At 37.9% G+C, this 18006-nt stretch overlaps 1 protein-coding gene across 1 annotated transcript in view; it reads right to left on the minus strand.

The window, feature by feature from the left end:
* The window catches only part of LOC121067483 (prolyl endopeptidase), a 103949-nt gene that overhangs the window by 74287 nt on the left and 11656 nt on the right, over nt 1–18006 (minus strand). Inside the window, exons 5-7 of the mRNA XM_040552042.1 lie at nt 16467–16676; nt 15167–15288; nt 5175–5280 (exon numbers count right to left, since the gene is read on the minus strand). Coding sequence (XP_040407976.1) covers nt 5175–5280; nt 15167–15288; nt 16467–16676 — 438 coding nt within the window. The remainder of the gene's footprint in view (nt 1–5174; nt 5281–15166; nt 15289–16466; nt 16677–18006) is intronic.

Genomic DNA, 18006 nt, shown 5'->3' on the forward strand with positions numbered 1-18006 from the left:
GAAGTGATATATTACAGTCATTACCATCATTTACCATCCCTGTTTTGTGACAATTGCTCCTTAAAGGCATGTAACTTTCATTCAGGCAGACTGCAACTGTATTGCTTTTTTTTCCTCACTTCTATCACCCAGTGCTGCCATCTCCTCAGCTCTTGAATTGCTCATCTGGAAACATGCCACCTAGATAAAAGTCTATACTCAATGCCAGGTAATTCACAACCCCAGCTGTAGAAGAAACCAACACAAAACAGGCTGCTGTGTCAAATCAACCAGGTTATATATACACATGAGTATGTGAGAGAGCTGGGACACAGGCTTGAGGTGCTGCTCCATGACTTCTGTGCTGTTTAACTGTTAGTATGACCCCTTGTCACATTTTTGGTCTGTGCCAATTATCAGACAATATGTGGTCACAGTATGGGAGACGGTGTTTGCCAAAACCATTCCCAGTAGACAACTTGGCCACAGTCACAATGCCTGGGAGTGAAGAGAGCTCTGGCAGGTGGAGGACAGCTGGCCTGCACCTCTTGGCTTCAGTGTAACAGCACAAGTTAGTTTTGTGTTAAGAGCATAAACAAAGCTCAAGTTACACAGGCAGACTATCCCATCCCTAAGATGAAGCAGTGGGAAGCCTCAACACGAGCTTCAATCAGCCAGAAGATCTGAAGGGCTCAGGACTTCCAGCAGGAGGGTAGTACTGAGAACACACAAAACCTATGGACGCATTGCTGCCTCCCCTGTTTTGGTTGCAAATTCTGTGCAAGGTCTCTGTTTCAGCAAGAGGAAAAGGTAGTAGAGGGTATATTGACTGGGACCATCGCTAAGGGGTGCCAAAATACCTCAGACTTGTCTTCTTTTCAGGAAATACAACAAAAAAATGGTACAGATTATACACTGATAGATGGGAACTGCCTTTTAGCTACCTTCAGTTCATTCTTGAACCTGTGAGGACAGTAATAATTAATTATACTGCTTCATTGTAAAATTTTATCTAGGTAATCTGTTAATTGCATTTAGAAGTGTTATTAGGACAATTAGAGCCCAGCTGCCTTGGAAACTGGATTTTTGTCAGTTTTGGAGATTGCTACCGATTAAGAGGTACACTATGAAAATGCACCATGATTTTTCTGAAGAGGCCAAATATATTTTCTTCTGTTCTCTCACTTCTCCCTAAGGTGAGGTTTTTCAGCCTGTATTTTCATCCCCTATAAAACAAAAATGAAAAGACTTTGTGACTGGACAAGGTTAAATTATAATTACAAGCTTTCAAAACACTGTAGTCTGGAAAAGTAGATCATTTGAGTATACTTTTGGAAGACACTAATTACCACTTTTTTCACTGTGTTAATGAATGACACTACTGGATAAAGTATGAAATAAAGAATACTAATAAATTCTATCACTATACACGCTACACAACTAATAACCATCCAGGCTCAAGAGAAGGAAAAAAAAATCTCATTTCATTCAGGGAATGGTGTTATCCAGGGAATGTGGTGTGTTATTGCTAAGAGAAATTTCTTCATGCAGCCTTCACCGAATAGAGCAACATGGTTCTTTTTGGGTAAGAACGGATTGTTTTCAAGAAATTACCTTTTTCAATTTATCATACTCCTACTGACTTATTCAAGGCTACAGCAGATCCTGATGTTGTGAAATCTCTGGAGTATTTGTTCAGTACCACTGACGCAAGTTTTAATCTTGATGACTGAGGTGTAAGACAATCCAAGTTAAAAGAACAAAAAAAATACTACTCCTGTTACCCTTAGACATTAACTCTGTCTAGAAATCAAGATAGCCACAGGTAGAGTAACAGATGAATGCTGAAATGTGACACTAAATATGACAACTGAAAAGCTGTGAAACATGCCTCACCATATAAACATAAGCAGGCAAGAAGTTAGCCATTTGCGGTTTCAATAACATCAGCGAAAGAGACTAACAGATATTACTACCATCACCACAAAAAGATTCAGTAATTAAAAGATCTGATGCATATTAGATAATAAACTACCAATTTTTCAATAATAACACGCCAAACCTAGGTCTGATGCAACTTTTAGGTTGTATGTTATCTTGTCCTCACATCCTTCCTACTGAAAAAGACATTACACAGAATATTCTAATACAGACTTTGCCACAAGTATAAAAGAAGAGAAGGCTGTTAAGGGAACGTGCATGCTCACATGTATGTACACACTCTTCTAATACACCCTGCCATTTTCAACCCTCTCTCTAAGAATTTACCTCTAACCTACAGATATGGGAGCTTTCTCCTCTCCCTCTAGGTGTTGGCTATTTTAATTCTTAACATGAAAGACACTTTTGCAGCTCCCATCCACCAAGACATTCTTTCTAACTTTCCAGAGGCAGAAACTGTTAATAACAGTATGTATTTTGGGGTTTCAGAATTCATCTTCTTTGCTTTTGAACCATCAAAAACATTCATACAAATAAACAATTGCACTATTTAAAACAAAACAAACTATCACATTTTTCTTGAATCATGAAATATGGAATTTATCTCCTAGTAAAAAGATAAATTTCCCTGCCTTGGGAATAAACTACGGGTCTTGAACCACAATTAATCTAATTTCACAGACACCCCTGCAATTTTCCAACAGCCAACAACCTGGCATTTTTTAAAATTCAGTACTGAGGTCGCAACACTGAACTTCGTGACTTCTTCACAACTATTTGTGAGCAAGTGGGCCAAATAAGTCGCCTTTTTCATTGCAACCATCGTCTCAAAGAAATAGTAACAGAACTACAATTAACTCCACAAGGCCCTCAGTACATCAGAGGGAAAAGAAATTCAATCTTCAGCGGTCATATTTCTTGACTATGAAAACACCTTTTTAAGAAAACTCTTTAAACAACTAAGAAATTTGATTACCTCCTGTCAAAAGGAAAGACTGCACTGCTAGCAATCAAAAGCAAGAAAGGTGTGCCTAAGTCAGTTAACCTGACATTCAGAAATAGGTTTTTCAGGTAATAAATCACAGATCAGAATCAGCTCTGTGTATTTTTGTGCAATTCTAAGCAATAGAAAATTCTTTAACTCATGACTTTACACAGGGGCATTTCAAATTATGCAGTGGTATGTTGACCTTGAGAAAAAGCATTTTAAAAAGAAATTCATGATAATATAATTGAAATGGTATTTATAACCAATATTTGCTACAGAATAGCTTTAAAAACAATCTGTTAAAATGTGTCATTCTATAACTAGGGTTTTGTTACAGGCTTCATAAGAATTCGAATCTCATCCATTACCTTCTGATTAGCATTTGCTTTTATTTCCTCACCAAAAAAAAAAAAAAAAAAACTTGGTACCTTCTAAAGACTTCACTGCCTTTTGTGTTCAACACCCTCTGAATAAGTCTAAGGAAGTATAATACTTGAAAAATCTAAAGCATAAAGAAAAAAATAGAAAGAATGACTGCATCCTTGGACAACCTGGATTAAAAGAGCAAGGAAGGAAGAGAAATGTCTGAGAAACTAATTTTTTCTCAATCTCAAGTACCATCATTTAAGAGGAGTTATTCTGAACACTAGAATGCATTTTTGAACAAACAGACCGTCGTAAACAGGACAAGTAAAAAGGCACAGATTAAACTGTCAATAGTTCTGAGAAAGGAAAACCATAAGAAGTATCTTAGATGTAACCAAAGGTATGAATTCTTCTCATTATAAATAAATTCTATTCTAAAAGATAGAAGGATAATGTAATATTTTTTAAAGTACAGATATTTTTAAAGTAAGACTTGATTCCCCTGGTTTTGTCTTCAAGGTTATCCAGTGTATCTATAAATGAGAGGGTGAATAGAGGAGGAGAACTACACTTTTTATGCATTCTATCTCTAGCTGGAAGATGTCATCTTGAATGACAATACAATTTATCATTTACAAAACCCCTTCACTATACTAAACGGTTTTACCTCCTCAGTTGTAATAATGTCCCAAGGAAAGCATCTGTGATAATTTACATTAGGTCTGCCATTTTCTACATTCAAGAGGACATTAAACAACTACTTAAATTGCCTAAGACAAATTTAGAAGTAATTAAGAAATATTTTTAAAGGGTAGAGTTACGTGCCTATAAACAAACAAACAAAAAATCAATCTCCCTGGAAAATAATTTGAAAGTATAAATTATCATCACTAACACTTACCTCACCAAAATTCAAACTACTGTACTAAGTCTTGTTGATCAACTAATTGAAAAAAGACCATGCAAGCAACCATGTAGTATAATAAAGGCACTGACAGGGAGAAAAAAAATACACCCCCTACTGCAGAGCTGCTATCAGTTCTAATCACTCTCATAAGCCTTGAATATTCTGTTTATGGCCAAGAGAACAAGTTTCTTAAGATCCAATATTAAACAAGGAGCTACTGCATTATTTATTGTCCCTGAAGTTTTTGAAAATAGAAACAGCAAAGAATCAAAAAGAACTAAGTTGTTTCCTTCTGCGTAAAACATAAATTAAGGAAGAGATTTCAACAATGCAATAATTTGAGAGTACAAAAACCACCAATCATTAGAAAAATTAACTATGCCAACCATCAACCATAGCACCTTACTTTCTGCCCACAGTATTGAAGCTAATACAACAAATACACAAATGCCAAAAGGTAGTCAACTATCCAAGCAAGTAAATGACAGTTCATAAATGTGTTTGAATCCTTCGTAGATATTTCTACTGTAAGAATAACAGTACTACAAAACAAAGTTTTTAGTAATAAAACATTATAGTATTTTGTTCATGTCCTGGTACTATGCAAACAACAAAAAAAAGCATAGAAATTTTTTTGGGGGGGGGGTTAGGTTTTGTTTTGTTTTAAAGGGCTGAGCAGTTCTTTAAGAGACATGCATTTTTGAAATGTGAAAAAAATTAAAATACTACTGGTGTAGAAAAACCTAAAAAAAGCCTAAGACTGCCTATATTATTTCAATTTTCCCTTGTGACCTTTTAAACAAACTACAAAACTAAGAATGGATTTTTCCATCTACTGTTATATAACAAAGAAAAGCAAGTTCTAAAACTGCTACCTTCTCATACTCTTAGAAAAAAGACATTAAGCAATACATATTTCAATATATATGTTCAAACAAATATTTAAAACTGTCTTAAAATGAAGAAAAAGCTGCAAAGCAAGAAAACACATACCTGATATACCCTGAGACTCCCTCTGTAGGTCACAGTACCACAGCCTGTTCACTGGATCACACCCTTCTCGAATAGACAGCAGGACATATCGACCATCATCTGATACCTATAAATTATAGAAAATCAAAGCCAATTCATCCTCTGGAAAAAAAAAATCTAATTTGAAAAGTTAGTCCCTAAAACCCTTGCAAAAAAAAATGAACTGATGCTACATTTAGCTGAATTAACAGATGTATATGGAATATGAGAACTCACCAGGAACCCTCATTCACCATTTATATCAACAAACAACATCAGTATAATCTGCTGACATTTCGGGAGATAAAAATCAAACAGCTTTATCTGTTTATTCCCAGCTTTAATTAAAAAAAAGTTTATTATTAAAAGTATTTGAACAAAAGGAGTCTATGTGTGAAACAAATATTCTTGCTATATCAATTTATTTTTACTAGAAAAAGCTGTACACTCCCCTAACTTAATACTATTATTCATAGTGCCACACAGAACAGAAGGATTTAACCACGTGGTAGAGGATAGCTTTGGATTTTTGGTTTGCCTCATTACAATGAGCTTCCAAGGTACCTGTTAAAGTCTCTGCCTTCCTTGGAGGTGCAAAGAGGCTAGCAGCTTTGTCTCCCAGTGACCGTCTGAATGACAGTCACTTCTTTCACAGCAGAATTTGTCCCCTCAGTTTTTGAAGTGACAATTAGTTAGCTGTGTTTTGCGTCACAAAGCAGTACACAACGTCCTAGAAGTCATCCAAGATCCTAATTTTAAGCATATATGCACTTACTGTGGCAAATTAAACAATGCTTACAAAATTTTAATTTTTGTCCTTTTCATTAAGTTTACATAAAAATCCAATGCTGTTCAAGTAATATCAAATTACAAACACATCATGAATTTTCAGATGAAGCTTCTGGTTTATGCCTTTGGAGAAACACATACACATGACAAAATTTCCAAAATGGAGTCTGTTGGTACATAAACTCATCAATGAAGCCTTCTTCCTACTCAAGCTTTGCAAACATACCCTGCTTCCTTGCAAATCTTTTGAAAGTGCAAGTTCATGAATGGAAGGCAGGAAGTAACAGGAAGTCATCAATTTAAAGTTTCCCTCTCCTTGCAGGGTTGTTTTGAGTGCGTTCCAAAATTACCAGGTTTAGATGTGTTATTAACAGCTGATGTAGAATGTTGGTTCCTGTCCACATTCTTACATAACAGCGTGTAATGGAAAAATCAAATCTTTAGTCACAAAGTATGAGTCCAAATTCTGGAAGCTTTCCATTTGGCCCTAAGCATCTTCAAAAATTTTTACTCATAGATTGCAATAACTTAGACTTACTTTGGTTAACATCCCTAACTTTAGTTGTGCATTGTATTTGTAGACTTAGTTATGCAAAATAAATTTCAGAAGAATTAGCCTGTAACTATACTGCTTCTCAAACACATCCATGGTTTTGAAGGACACAAAGGAACTTAAAATACAGCATCAAATCTCAATATAAGGAAGCTGACTAAAAAAAAAGACACCAACAAAACAAAACCCAACAAATGAGTGTTTCCAAGTTATCTTTTTGACAAGCATTTTTATCAACAATGTATTATACCACTAAAGATGTCCATACATCTGAAAGTTTACAAGATTAACAGAACTGAACACCTAAGAATCCTACTGGACCAAGAAAAACAGCTACGACAGGTTCAGCGGGACAGTCTGCAAAATTTAGACATTTTGCCTCCCCCTTTCCGAGATGGATTATATCCAGAAATGAAAACCAAGATCAGGTGACCTCTTTTGAGAGAAGCACCTTTAGTGTTTTTAGACAAAAATTAAGTTTTAATTAAACCAGTTACTGCAATATGCTGCTTAAACAACTGTTCATACTTGTAAAAGCACCAAGTTTCTTTCTTTTCCTCACTAAGTCATAAAACGTGCTAAGAAATAGCAAGTGCCATACACAAATATAAATTTCAGTTTAGCTCAACATTATGATGAACAAAAGTCTTTCAGTCACAGCCAGAACCCACACAAATCTGTTCTTTGATGCTGTGAGTTAACAGTTAACAGAAGACTGCTCACTTTACCCAAGAAAGAAAACTTATTTGCAAATTTCTGATGTTGTTGTAGCGAGGGCAATTCAGAACCTCTGACGATGGCAAATTTGAGCACATCTAATGAGTTTTTCCTTCCACATTCCCAGCTGGACGAGTGAAGAGTTGATAGCAGTTTATGTTTAATTTGAGGCAGGAATTCCCAAAGCATATTGCTGGTGGGATGCCAAATGGGTCTGTCCCTATCACTGAAGCTGTTCTTACATCAGTGAGTTCTGTAATCCAAAGGAATGTGACAGAAACAGGACGAGACACTGTTGACTGCAGCATGCTCAAGTGTTCAGTATTATAGCACAAATTTAGACACTGGCATTCCAAAATTACAGCTTGATGAGCAAATTTGGGCAGCAGTACCAGCTTATGCAGTCTCCACCTCTAGCTCTTCTTTCCGCTATGGTTGCTTGTATCCATACAAGTTCATTTCCCTAGTCACACCAGTGCAGGCATCTACCATTTGGGTAGCAAACTAGACTAGGGAACTGATCCAGCTGTTAAAATACCATGTCCAAAAACAGCCCTCACTGCCCCTTGCAAAGAAAGAAAAACCCAGGGGGAAGGAAAAAAGGAAAAAAAGGAAAATCCAGAAAAAAAGGAAAAAAAGAATAAAAGGGAAAGCCCCTCTGCCAGAGTAGCATCTCAGTCAGTTCACTGTGCAGCTGCTCAAATGGCTGAGCTAACAGTGCACCGAGCAACCAGAAACATGAGTAATAGGGGCAGAGATTGCTTTGAAGGCAGCTCAGATGGTAGCACTGATGAATGTGTAATCACGGCCTGAATGCCCCTGACTTCTCTATACTGTAAACAGACAAGAGTCTTGCTTTCAAAGTGACAAAGGAAATAGGATTTCCCAACTATCATTTGGTTATCCTTACACAGATACATCATCATGAGGTCAACTGCAATCCTTGCTCTTGGCCCACAAACTTATGAATTGAAATCCCATACCAGCATTTCACTCAAATCTTAGAATAGATTCATGGTTCAACAGCTGTAATGTCAGAATTGACAGCTTGAATCAGAAGTAAATTCTTCTGTTTTCCCACATCCAAGCTGAAAGAGAAACATATCTCAAGAATTTCTCTGAGAGACGCACAACACTCAGTTCACATTTCTCTCACTAATATAATTTCTATCATTTCAGACAACACCTGCTGATAAAAGGTAAGGAGGTTATAAAGCAAATAAACATCTTAAGGTGACACTTAGGTCTTGGCAAAATAGGCCAGAAGTAGTCCTGTAGCCTTTCAACTGGAGCTGAGCTCCTGAGTCTGCTTAACGCTTTTCAAAGCCTTCAGCTTAACAATGGCTTTATTGGCATAACACAGCAAGAAACCCTAACTCAGCACTGGTAAAGGAAGGATTATTTCAAAGAGCAGCTGTTGGTATATAGCTTGTAGTTTTGCTGTTGCTGTTCAGTCAAATGACAGTTTTGAATGGATTAGATCTGCTACTTCTGGCATATTTTTTCTGTCTTTACTTCTTTGTGTCTACGTAGTGTATCACTACAATAGCGTAGCTCACAAGTAATGCTCTATTTAAACTCTCAGCGATCACACCCTCTAAATCAAACCTCCTCTACATTTTACTTTCTAGGGGATAATTTTTGGTTTTACTAGCAATGTTGTTTCAGTGTTACCTGTTCTCTCCATTTCCATGGAAAGTAAACATTGCTTAGAAAAATATTGAGAGGAAGCAGTTTACTTGTGGCCTGGATAAGTTAACTGATATACGTTTATTTATTTAAAGCCTAAGCAGTGCATACATGTAAAAAGCTTTCCAACTACTAACATTGTTCCTTCTTTTACAAAATGTAGTTAACTCATAGTACAAGTCATGTAAGGAACCCCAAAGAGTCGCATCTTCTGCATTTAAAATAGCAATAACAGTCTATGAGGATCCACAGCAAAGGCGAAGTTTCAGGCTGGCAATCAGGAAAAGGTTCTGCACCCAGAGGGTGGTCGGGCACTGGGACAGGCTCCCCAGAGCAGCGGTCACGGCAAAAAGTTTAAAAAGTGTTTGGACCGTGCTCTCAGACACATGGTCTGATTGTTTTGGGGAAGGGGAGGTAGTCATTTGGGGATCCATGAACTGGGCTCGATGATCTTTGTGGGTCCCTTCCAACTTGGATATTCTGTGATTCTATTTTGTCTAACAAAACTGTGATTCTATTTTGTCTAACAGCAACACATTTCAGACCAGAAAGCCATACATAATTAAACAAATAAACAAGAACGAACAGAAGGCTGTAAGGTTTTCAGACTTCCTGGCTTTATGTATTGCTGCTCAACTAAAAAGTCAATAGGAGAGACATTAAAGTGCTTTGCTTCCAAATAAAGTGACTTGACAGCAACCCCAGTGAATATTAATGCTAGTTTTGAGTACTACCTGGGTAGTCACCACTGCAGGATTTAGGATAGGGAAGAGCCTTCTATTTTCAGTTCACGAATACAATCCCTTCAAATGCATATTATTATATTAAGGCCATTTTAAGCTAATCAATTATAAGTTTTTACCACTTTTGCCCTTTTTATTATCAAGGTGGAAAATTGGGATGGGGAAGAGAATAAAATAAATCAATCACAGGTTGAGATAAAGACAGTTAATCTCAGAAAAGGAAGGGAACTTACTATTAATAATAATAAAAAAGAATATACAAAACAAGTGATGCATGATGGAATTGCTCACCACCTGCTGACCGATGCCCATCCCATCCCCAATCAGTGGCTGAACCCCAGCTGCTATCGCTGAGCATGGTGCCACAGGGTGTGGGACATCCCTTTGGCTATCCAACGCCAGCTGTCCTGGCCGTGTCCCCTCCCAGCTCCTGGGACACCCCCAGCCTCCTCGCTGGCCGGGCAGCACCAGGAGCAGGAGAGGCCTTGGCTCTGTGCGAGCACCGCTCTGCAGTGACTGAAACATCCCTCTGGTATCAGCATTATTCTCATCCTAAATCCAAAACACAGCACCGTAGCAGCTACTAGGAAGAAAATTAACTCTATCCCAACTGAAACCAGGACAGCTCGTTTGTTTTTAACGAAAGGAACATATAATTTCGGAACAGTTTTCTTTTCAGTGGTTCCAAAACACATAGCTCCTATCATATTTTATGCTGTATCATTTTTTGAGATGAAAACTGGAAGGAGAACTTCCTTTTACCAAGCAGCCTCTTCTGACCGTCTGCACAATCCAAGCCCACTGAGAAGGCTGCAAATGTGTGTTTTGTTTTCTATTTGTATCACGCTGGTTTAATCAACTACATTTCAAAAGAACTAATAGTGGGTGATCACAGCAATAGTTGATTTCAAGATCAGGTCTAACAGAATCCCACTTTCTACATCAAGGAACTAGCTGGATATACTCTAGGCAGCACACGGCCTTATTATATGTAAACATGTCAATGTGCTCTCCCCATCCATTGCCCAGCCTAGAAAAATTATTTTGAGCATTAACTCAATTTCCCTATTCCTTCTATTTCCTACACAAGACAGCCTCGTTCCAAAGGGAACACAGCAACAGGCACATGGGTATTTACAGACATTCTCCTTCTTAAGTCTAGTACAGAGTAAGATTAGTAGCCTTCTGAGGTAACAGACTAACATTGAATCTGATTTTTTCTGTGGTCATTAACTTGCTTTTGAGTGCAGTGAAAGCCCCATAGCATCAGGAACTTGGCTCTGTAAGAGATTGCCATCCCTGTTTACAGCCAGAAAGTTTGCTTGGCTGTTTCACTTGAGCAAACTGACAATGTTTTGAGCCCTTCCTGTTCATTCTCCCCCTGTGGATGCTGCACTTTCACGTTCTTGCAGTGAAAACATGCCCTAGCACACATCTGAATTTCATTTGCAAGTTCACCTCCCTGGCTGGGAACCGCTGATGTAAACTGACAGCTCTGAACCTTAAAAAAAGAATATATTTTCATCAGGTTATGGATTGCACACAGTGTGTGTCAGACAACAAACTGTACTTGTTTTACTGCTGGCAGAATTAGGACAGGAGGGTTCCCCAACCCTCTCCTTTCACTCCTGTTTACATTCCTGCCTCTACAGCAGCGACTTTTAACACCACCAACTGTGAAAGGCTCTTATATAATTTACTGTTTAACTTTGAGAATAACAGTCTGGCTGTGAAAGACAGTTATGATATATGAGTCTGGAGAAGAAACAAGAACACGCCACAGAGATAGAAGCCTGGGAAGCTCCTCTACTTTCAGAGTACCGATGACACTGCAAAGGTTTTGAAAATCTTCATACCAGACTGCCATCTACTGGGATGTTACTCGAGCTCCATCCCTGCTTCTTCCCAACTCCTCCACCATCCTAAAATCTGTACCAGAAAAGTTAAATGTTTTCTCAACTAATGAAAAGATTTGATAGCATCTTCAAAACTGACATAGATATAAAGTATGACTAGCAATGAACAGATTTTTCTCAAAGGCAATCCATTCAAGTGAGGAGATGGAAATGTATCTGTCTTTCTATCCCAACACCATTTTCAGCACCACAGACTTTGTTTAAAAATCACGCATACTTTGCGCGGGTTCTGAATGAGTAACAAGTTAAGAAGCTGAAGATATTTTCTTGCATGTTGCCCTGCAAATACAGTAAGCTCACAAAATTTTACTCGACCCTCTTCTGTCCTAATCAGTCACCTAGCTTCTTCTCTCCATTGAAGCATACGCCACACCAACTCCTTACAGTGCACCCAAGATTACTTATTTTTCCAAGTATGATGGCAACATTAGAACTTTTGCAGTCTCTGAAGGATCTCCTTGCCAGGCACTTTTTGCTGGCAAGTAAGGTATTTTTCTCCTTCTACCTTATGGTTGCAAAACCTGCAATTTCTGCTCAAAACCTGAGTACAAAACTTCAGGTTCTATCCCTGCTATAAAGAAAGGTTGAGTGAGTTCATACTTAAACCACCCACACCATAATCCAACTGTCTTCCCTGGAGCTCATGTAAAACAGAAGAAAATCCAACTGTCTATGCCTATTTGGCCAGCAAGGCCCTGTAATAAACAAATGTTTTTATTTTAATCTGACAGGAATGCAAGTAAGCAGACTTTCATAAAATGCTGAGCTGTGCAAAGCTGCATTCTAAAATCCCTGGCAGCATATTAGTACCAGGTAAGAATATTTATATTTAGGGTAGCACCAATAAGCTGTATCATTTGAGTTTTACTAAAGCTACTTTAATTTTTCCCTATTATTTTGTGGTCTTCCACTTTCTCAAAGACATGCTTTAAAAAAATTGACCAGAAAACTTGTTTGAATGGTCTGAAAAGGAGATTTTTTGACCTATTCCATAAAGATGAAACCACATTTTGCAATCACAGTGGTATACTTTAATTGCAGAATATTTGTTTTCTCCTGACAATTAAAAACCATCTTTCATTAATATCAGGAAGACAGAGCCACATTTAACAGCTAGAGCTCACAGCACAACCCTAGAAAATCATTTGTTTTATATAGTACCATCACTTAGATAAGTAAGAAAAGCTCATGGTTATTTACTGAGGCGGATCTCTGCTTTACCACACCTTAAAATAGCATTTCTTCTTAAATATCAGTATCTCCAGAAGATTATGCCTCCTACAGATTAAGAGAAGTTATAAGCAGCCACATTCATTTATTAAACAAGAATGCACAATAGTGATGCGTGTTCTCTATTCACCACCTTCCCCTTTTTCCCAGTATTCAGGGGGATGTTTCAATCCCAGTGATTTCAGAACTAGCACCTGCAATAGGTTCTATTACGCTCATATTCTATAGCGAGAACTACTACTACCGGTACACTCTTCCTATCCCTTATATTAAATGCTCAAAAGTCTGTGGGATGTATATTCTCATCTATCACAAATATTACCCAAGCATTTGGCATCAGAGAAAAAGAAACTTTTTATGTTTAAGCTTACCTTAACCTTTTTACTCACAACAGAAGAGCCAGAAGATGCAGGATGGCTACTTCTCCACAGCCTGGCCTGGAAAACCTTTTGCTACCCACTACAAGCACTGTGCTATGAGTTCTCTTCCATGGTCCTCCTAATATTCAGTTCTATATTTCTGATCTTGAAATGCTCCAGCACTGTTTGTTCAACTCAGGTGAGAAAAGGCTCTGTTACTGCGCTATTATCTCCAAGATGGTTTCGCTAAACAAGACCTCACCTGTAAGAAGAGTACCTCTACACCGAATACAGAAGATAGCATTAAATTACATGGAAATTATATCTGAGTCTGCAAACTTTCGCTACCTTAATAAGCAGTATATGCTAATGAATCAAGACTGCAATACCACTCCCCCAAGGAAAAGGAATTTGCATCACAACAACATGTGTAGTTTTGCTCATGACACTGCAAAGCAATAATAATCACTTGATGCATCACTTGTGTGAGTCAGTGGATACATCACTACAAGACATCTGTCGCCAACAGAAAGAAACCCATTTATTTATGGAACTAGGGAAAAATAAGGATAATGATTTCCAAATTCCATCCTATTGCTAGTTTAACTCAACAAAACAGACTAACTTTTGAACTGTAAAAAAGTTTCAAAGCCCCATTTGCACGTTTATACTGATATTCAGGTCAGATGGTAATGAACATGATGACAGACTTCATGAATAGATGACATTATGTAAAAAGGTTCTGTTTATCTGTAGGTTCTGTGAAAAAAATTGATTTGTATAGACAAAGTTCAATGTGGTCACTTGGTGAAGAACCTGTCACATGCACATTCGCCATCTCATTTTGAATCTCAGAGCTCAAATTCTTTGAGAGAAGCTTTGTTTGCTGGCAGCCCACAGAAAAGATCCCCCCAACATTTTCACGTGTTGATATATTGAACGGCGAGGATAAATTGATGATCAAATCTTTAAAAGGAGGTACTCTTAGGGAAAAGTAGATCCTGGAACTGAGTACCGAGTACCCCAGTCAGGGTAAGTGCCTTCCATATTCTGTCAAAAGTGTTAGACCAAACGAGACCTTCCATAGAAGCAAAACCTACAGATTAAGCATGGTAGCCAGAAAAGTACAAAGAATTGCAACAGGATGTTATCCACCGGTAAAAAATGTAAGTTCCCTGACTAACAGAATGATCTCTATGTTCCAACAGCACTTCAACAGTGCTTAAGTGACTGTGTAATTCTAATACAAACAATAAAACACACCAATGACAAAACTTACAGTCTTTTGAAGCATTCAAGTAAGGAAGAAAAGAGCATGGCTACCTACAACTATGGGTAACTGGGACTTTGAACAATGTAGATGTAGCTCAACAAAATAAACTTAAGAAGGCATTTTCAGCAGTCACTCTTTCCATCTCCAGTAACACTGTCCACAGCATATTTGTGTTGATAAAGTTTGTTGAAGGGGAAAATTAAAACTCTCCATCTGTGCACATGGTAATAACAGAAAGTTTAATCTATATGTCTCCACTCTTCAAGTAAAAGAGACAGACTTGTTTTCAGGAAAGACACCAAGAAAACAAAAGCAAAATAAGTACGTGGCAGGGAATATCCAGACATGATGCTTATTGGAATAAGCTTTTTGTGCAAGAAATGAAGGCTGGGGCTTGACACTGAGCAAACAGAAAAGTGACAGATTTTCCATCAAATGATCCTTGTGTATCCTGGAATTTACATCAGACTGAATGTCCTCAAAGAATTATTAAAAAAAAAGTACATGATGGTGTCATTACAGACTTGAGGACTGATTTAAAGCAGACCAGTCTTACTTTCAGCAATTCTTAGTCAATAATTCTCAGCTCTGCAACACTAATAAAAAGCTTTCTTTTAACAAACTGTTTTCCACTCTGCAGCTGCTACCAGCTGTTAGAACCTGAAAAGCCAGACTTGATGATAAGCTTCACAGTGTTTACCATACCTCAGCTCCACCCATCCATTTTGGTTCATCAGGGAATTCAGCGCATAGGATATCTTCTGACTGGTTAGTTCCTAATACATGATAATGCAGCTTTTGGTGCAGATTAGTGGAGGTCTCAGTGCCTAGTGAAATGTAGATATTTAAACCAATTAGTTGTCAAAGAAATCCAACAACACCCATATAAAACCCTCAGGACCTTCAATAACCCTCTACATTTAAAAAAAAGAGAACCATTCAGGAGAAAGAACTAGGAACAATTCAAGTCTACAAACCACTCCCCTCCAAACAAGCAATGTTATATACAATAAAGACTGAACAGGTCTGCCACAGGGTTTGAAGTTACCCTTTCCTTTTATTGCAGATACTTTCATCAAATGTCAGTTCATCATTTCAGGCTTCACTTTCTAGAAATACTAAACAAGCAAAGAAAAACAACAGTCTCTGCCACATCATTCAATGATGTGTTTGCTCCCAACTCACCTTGAGCAATTAAGGGGAGATCTACTACTAATCCTAGAAATTTTCTTATTTCCATCTGCTGAAAATAAAAAGCATTCTAAAGAGCTGCAGGAAGTGCTATTTGTCCCTTCCTTTTAATATTGTTCTTGCAGCATTTTCCAATGCAACACTTCAGCTTCTGAACTACAAACATGCTTAAAAGTAAAGAAAACACATGGTGTGTACTTAACTTGCAAGTTTGGCGAAGTTATAGGCTGCATATATAAATATAGACAAAACTTAGGTGCTCTCTCTAAGGTTTAATAAAGAGCATAGCTCCAGAAGAAATTTTTCAGTAGTACTGCCTTACAGTAACAGCTGCTAAATTCCTTTCTTGTGCTACTCCTCGAGTTTTGCTAGCTTAAACTGGGCAGTGAAATGCAGACGAATTAACCTGATTGAATAACAAAAACCTTATGCCCCAGTTTGTTCTTCACCAAGTCAACTTCCCAAGTCAGTTCACCTATGCCCATAAAAATGCATAAGGGGCAGTAAACTAAGTAAACTAAACAAACGGTTACGAGACATCGTATTCCAGCCAACAACACCCTGTATGAAAGCAAAGAAAAATCAGCGCAGAGAAAAAGAAAAGGACCAGCAAACTTCCAAAAGAAAGACAGGGCCTAGCAGATAAGAGTGTCCTTATGAAAGGAAGGGACACTAATTAAATATAGGTTTTGGTCATACAAGACAATCTGATATCTAATTGTACAAAGTAGTATAGCTAACTATTTGTTGCACCAGTTTACTGAAAAGGTCCTTTTGTTTCCTCATAGCACACAATTAGTGCAGCCATACTTACCATCACTTTTCCCATCTTGTTTTGGATAGCAGTTATAGAACATTCCTTTTCCATCATGGGTCCACGCCATGCAACTGAATTTAACTCTCTCCAGCGTATCCGGAAGTTCCTCAGGACCTTCCACCTTCATAAACTTGATAGTAACCCAGTCAGAACCACTGGAACTCAGGCCGTATGCAAAGTATTCGCCGTCTTCACTGAACGCGTAGCCTAGGAAAGTGGAACCAAACAAGATGCGGTAAGAACCAGTACAACGAATCAGTATTTTCAACAGTGTTTATTTTGCCACACAGCTTTTTACTACTTACTACACGATGGTCAAATCCCAACAAAAGGGAAGTGAAACTGTGAAAGCAGGTAAAAGAACTGTGTTTACTCAACACCAAGAGGAGAGGATTTATTTTCTAAAAGACAGTGGAAGCAGCTACATGTTATTATTTGGGACGTGCAGCACTTTTCCTGTCTCTGTGGACTTCTCATATAATTCATAGATCCATGTTTAGGCATGCATGCTCAAAAAATAGGTTCAGTAACATCACTTATGTCCAACATCTGATAGATAATTTGAGTAATAACTCTTCTGTTTCCCTGAGGTTGGGGTTAGGGGTGAAGACTGAAAATGCACATAGCTAGAATCTCATTTTATGGTCTGTAAGACAGTAACAGCACCAGAGAACTCAACATGAATTGAAATGCAAACAATACAACCTGATATAAAGCAGCTACCACTTCAACATTGGAATAACTGAAAACTAACCCCTGCAAAACTATGAAAACTGAAGTAACTGGAAAAATTCCCCACCAGCAAGCAAATGGGTTCTTTGCTGGTATTCTCAGATAAGATCCGAGATATATGTAGTTCTCTCTGAAGTGTGAAGAAAAACTGATTGTGAAAAAAATTCAGAAAAGTTTCCACTGTGGTTGCCAAGGATCAAATTCACTTCTGCAAATCAACTCAAGTGAAGAGGCTGAATTACTGCAGGCCTATCAACACCTGAAAGTTACAACTGGAAAAAACAAACAAACAAAAAATTGCAGAAATTTTAGGTTTGAGAGACGCCATTGTAGCACCCTAACGTTCTCCCCTCCAAGAACATATGAATGGCTGTTCTGATTTAGAACAAGATTCTGTCTAGCTGTCTTTAGAAGTAAGTACAAGGAAGTGCCTGGAAGAGCAAGAAGGCAAGCACATATAATATTTCCCATAAGTGTTCTTCCAGCCTCTGACTATTTTTAGCTTAAAAGACTTCTTTCCCATGAAGTAGGCTGTTAATTATCATCAATGTTTCCCTCCTCCTTGACCTTCTCCAGCTTCCCTTTAAACTCACAGTAAGCTGTCTGCATCAATGACATCCAACGTTGCCGTCTAAATCTGCTACTTCCAGCATGAACAACCACCTTCTTGAGTCAGTCGGTCTTGACTCCCACTGCCTTCATTTCATAATCCCTCATTCTTGTAATAGAAAAAATGATGAATAATGACTCCCTTTTCACCTTCTCCACGCTTCTTCATGTCGTAGAGGATTTTGTAGACTGCTAC

Source organism: Cygnus olor, chromosome 3 (genome assembly GCF_009769625.2).
Source record: "Cygnus olor isolate bCygOlo1 chromosome 3, bCygOlo1.pri.v2, whole genome shotgun sequence".
NCBI classification, from domain to species: domain Eukaryota; kingdom Metazoa; phylum Chordata; class Aves; order Anseriformes; family Anatidae; genus Cygnus; species Cygnus olor.